Source organism: Orycteropus afer, unplaced genomic scaffold, assembly GCF_000298275.1.
Source record: "Orycteropus afer afer isolate SDZICR_OR568_19922 unplaced genomic scaffold, OryAfe1.0 scaffold00098, whole genome shotgun sequence".
Taxonomy (NCBI): Eukaryota; Metazoa; Chordata; class Mammalia; order Tubulidentata; family Orycteropodidae; genus Orycteropus; species Orycteropus afer.
In genome coordinates, this window is record NW_006921685.1 from 2,405,390 (window position 1) to 2,409,859 (window position 4,470).

The following is a 4,470-nucleotide window of genomic DNA, read 5'->3' on the forward strand; positions in this document are numbered from 1 at the left end:
GAAACCCAAGGAGGGGTCGCTATGAGTCAGGGCTGACTCGACGGCACACAACAACAACAACAACAACAACAACTACAAGTGTAGGGCGGAACATAGAAGGTAATTCCAATTCCTGATGCAGGTAGGAGTTTTCACAGTCTTGATGAGTAAATAACTGTCTGGGAACCATGGAGTTCTAATCTTCATGAGTTTCTACAGTGGTTCCTTAACTATATTTAATTGTCTTTCCTAGCTAATGCTTTGTTTAGAAATAAAAATTGGATATAAGTTTAGAAGAGAAGCTGTTAGGAATGTCATCTCTCTAGCAGTTATATTTATTTCCTTTGATAAAATTCTCTACCCTACTGCAGTGTAGTAAATTACTTAGTGTGGCTTTTCTACCCATAAGTCTTGGTAACTCTGAGGTGGGATTTGCTATGAGCAACTGAGGAGCTCCTGATTGCTAACATTGTCCACCTGGAGTATTTCTGTTAGGAGAGGCACAAAACAATGTTCTGGGAGGTTACCACTCTCTCTCAGGTGCTTAGAGTTCTGATGCTATGATTGGCTAGTTTGGCCACTCTGCCAGACTCAAAAGGTGGCCTCCTAGAGGCAGAAGTCTCTCTGACTGCTGGTTGAGGAAGAAGTGTTGCTGAAAAAGACAGGCTCTCCTGAGAGACACGTGCTGCTGAGAAAGAGATGCAAGAGACATGCATTGCTGAGTAAGACACTGAGAGACGCGCACTGCTTGGGGAGAGACTGAGAGAGAATTGGCTGAAAGACAGTGGGCTGGGAGAGAGAGTGAGCATTTTTCCTGAACTTGAATTGTAGCCTGGTGCTTCCCTAATAAACCCCATAATCTGTGAGTTCTGTGTGGCCACTTCAGCGAATTATCAAACCCGGGAAAGAGGTGGTGGGTGCTTTGGGAGGAACAGTTGGAGAAAGGGCTGGAGGGAGGCAGCATGTCTGGCCTGGCAGGAATAGGCCTTGGGCTATTGATGGTGATTCTGTATTCCTCTTGTGGGATGAGAGGAGGTCAGAACATGTGGCCTCCTTGTCTTTTTTGCATCTATCTATTTAACCTAGATAGGATCATGCTCCTGAATATGGATCAAAGAGTGGGAGGGTTGCAGGATTTATAGATAGACAATAGAGCAAAATCAATGGCTATGATGATTTCCTATGGAATTCATAGAAACAATACACAATTTTAAGTTATTTGCCAATTAATCAAAATATTTCTCCCATTTTAGAAACCAAGGTTTAGTAATAGAATTCGCAATAGAATATTAAAAAGAGAAAATAATCTTACCTAACTTGTGATGTATTTTTTCCTCTCTTATCACTGTAGATCTTTTTACTCTTGAGTTACCTGCATAAAGATATTTTCATAGGAAAATGGCTATTAATTTAATATTGAGCTTTATGTTAACTAGCTAATTTCAATGTAAATATTTTAAATAAAATTTGACCTGACAATATACTTTATTACCCCTTTTGCTTTTCAGTATTAAGAAATGAAAACTAAGAAAAAAAGTGTAACATTTTTCCAGACTTAGCTACAGAATAAATATCTCTATAGAGCATAACATTTAAAAATAATTTAAAAATATATTTTTTTAAAGCAAGTTTTCTATTGTTCATAGAAAGATGAAATAACCCACTGGGCGAATCAAACTGCAGGGTATGATAATAAATGGCTAATAAGCTAATAATAAAATCTATGTTCTATCTTATACTTTCTCCTTAAAGTTCTAAAATAGTACAACTGTTCCAATTTAGCAGTATGCCAATTACATCAGGGATTCTCAACCTTAGGGTGGTAGATAGTCTCTAAAGATAGCTGCCATTGACTCTGTATCTTTCTGTGCACAAATGTTATTCATCAAGAGGTAAATTCAAACTTCTTTCTCATTGACTCTTAGTGACTTGCTTTATCAATAGAATGCAGCAGAAATTACATTCTGGGACTTCAAACACTAAATCCTAAGAAGAGCTGCAGTTTATACCTTGGAATCTCCTTCCGGGGTAAAGTCAGCAATCATGTAAGAAGAATGGCTACTCCAAGACTGCAATGCAGTAAAGACCCTCAGTTAACACATGAAAGGCTATGTGAAGGAAAAGAGATGCTAGGCCAGATCCCAACTGGCACCTAGCTAGATGCCAAACATGTAAGTGAAGAAGTCACCTAACATTTTCTTTTTTTTTGGAATAAATCTCAGTGATCATAGAATGTAATTTCTCTGTCCAAACAGGCAAATCTACAGAGATAGAAAGTAGATTAATGGTTGTATAAGACTGCTTGGAGGGAAACAAGAAAACTGTTGAAGCATTTGGAGTTTCATTTGAAGATGATGAAAATGTTCTAAAAGTAATAGTAGTGATAGTTGCACAACATTATGAATATACTGAAAATCACTGTATGGTATACTTTAAATAGGTGAATGTATTAGTATGAGAATTATATCTCAAAAAAAGAAAAAAATCCACTTCTGATGCAATTCTACTAGAATAAGTAGAGGTCTAGTTTCTGGTGCTCTGCTTCTAAAAGGTCACAAACCTTTGAAACCCTACAGAGCAGTTCTGTTCAGCACACAAGGGATGGCCATGAGGCAGAAATCAACTCAAAGATAACAACAGTCCCTCCTTGAAAATTTTCCCATAGCATTGAGTCTTGGAGGCAGCTAGCTGGTAGATTCAGAGAAGGAACTAAGCAAGTAAGTCAATATCCTAAGATGAGAGCCAGATTTTTCATTACTGGAGAAGGGCTTTATGAAAATGGGAAAGAGGAAGTCTAAACTGTGAGATTGGAATGGGAGGTAGCCATGTGATCTTGTGGTATATAGATATAAAGCTAGATATAGAGGTGTTTGTATGTATCTAAGGCATTTGACTGTTCAAACAGAAAGTTGGCAGTTCAAACTCACTAGCTGCTCCATGGAAGGAAGATGAGGCAATCTACTTCTGTAAACATTTACCACCTCAGAAACCCAATGAGTCAGAATCAACTAGATGGCAGTGGGTTTGGTTTTCTTTTGGTTTTGTATGTATGGTACACATATATATCTATATATGTGTATCTATTTCCTAGCTCTGTGCACTGGGACAATCAAAAAACAATGATAACCAGTACCAAGGAGCATACCAAGTACCCACATCTAGATTTACAAATGTCATTTTCTACTAAAAGGAGTCAAGCTCCTAAAAAATAAATGATTCCAGGGTTGAGGCAGGCAACATACAAGATGAGCCAACAACATTTTAAGCCAAAAAATATGAAAATGTTAAAAGAATGATGGAAATATGACAGAAGGACAGAGGGTCAGCTTGAAAGAGCATCTAATAAGCATACAGGTAGAAGAAAACAGGTTATTACAAGAGGAAAAAGGACTGGCTTCAAATTTCCATTTATAAACATTAGCCATTAGGAGGCACAATTTAAGTTATCAATATAAATGACAAAGATTACAACTCATTAAATAAACTAGGAACTCAGTAGCAGTCCATACTGATATAAATAAATGAATAATGAAGGCATAGTGACTAAGGCATGTGACTGCTAACTAGAAGGCTGGTGGTTCAAACACAGCAGCGACTCCTCGGAAGGAAGGGTGGGCAATCTAGTTCCGTAGTGATACTGCCTCGGAAACCCAAGCAGGGGTCGATATGAGTTGGATCCAACTCAAGGCAGTGAGTTTGGTTTGGTTTTGGTTTGGGGTGAAAAATGCTATTTCTTATATTAGAATGCCATCTACTGAAAAAGTAATGAGGGAAATAGAAAATCACCATTTGGAAACTATCACTACTCACTGAAGATTCAAGCAAGATTCTTCAATAGATAATGAGGTTGGTCAATGTTAGTTTGATAATAAGCAGGTTAATGAAATACAAAATATTTACAAATTAGGAAAAAGAAAAATAGTGTATTTACAGAGAAACTGAGCAGACAACTGAGCACCAAAGAAACCCAGAACTCACTGCCATCGAGTTGATTTAACTCAGTGACTCCTCTTTGGGTTTCTGAGGTGGTATCTCTACGGAAGTAGATTGCCCAATCCTCCTTCCGAGTAATGGCTGGTGGGTTTGAACCTCCAGACTTCTGGTTACCAGTCAAATGCCTTAGGCACTATGCCACCAGAGCTCCCAGACAACTGAGCAGGTGATCAAAATTAACATTACCAGTAGATATGTCAACACTATGAGCCTCTTAATATGAGTCACAAAGACCACAACTTCATTTCTGTAATATTCCTGCTAGATATGTATAGCCTGTGTCTAATCATGAAGAAACATGAGAGAGAGAGTTCCAGCAAGATGGCGGACTAGGCAGAGGACTGCACAGACGCTCTTCAACAAAGAAAAGGGAAACCAATTAACACAGACACAGAAGATAATCTTGGACCCCTGAGCCTTGAAGGGAAGGATACAAAAGTGGACTAAACCCCAACTAGCAGAAGAATTTGCGTGAAAATACCAAAAAAGGAGACACAC

The 4,470-nt window shown here is 38.2% G+C and overlaps 1 protein-coding gene across 1 annotated transcript in view; it reads right to left on the reverse strand.

Moving 5' to 3' along the window:
• Positions 1 to 4,470, reverse strand: part of CENPC (centromere protein C) — a 186,485-nt gene that overhangs the window by 32,122 nt on the left and 149,893 nt on the right. The window contains exon 15 of the mRNA XM_042781212.1: positions 1,292 to 1,351. Within this exon, the coding sequence (XP_042637146.1) occupies positions 1,292 to 1,351 (60 nt within the window). The remainder of the gene's footprint in view (positions 1 to 1,291; positions 1,352 to 4,470) is intronic.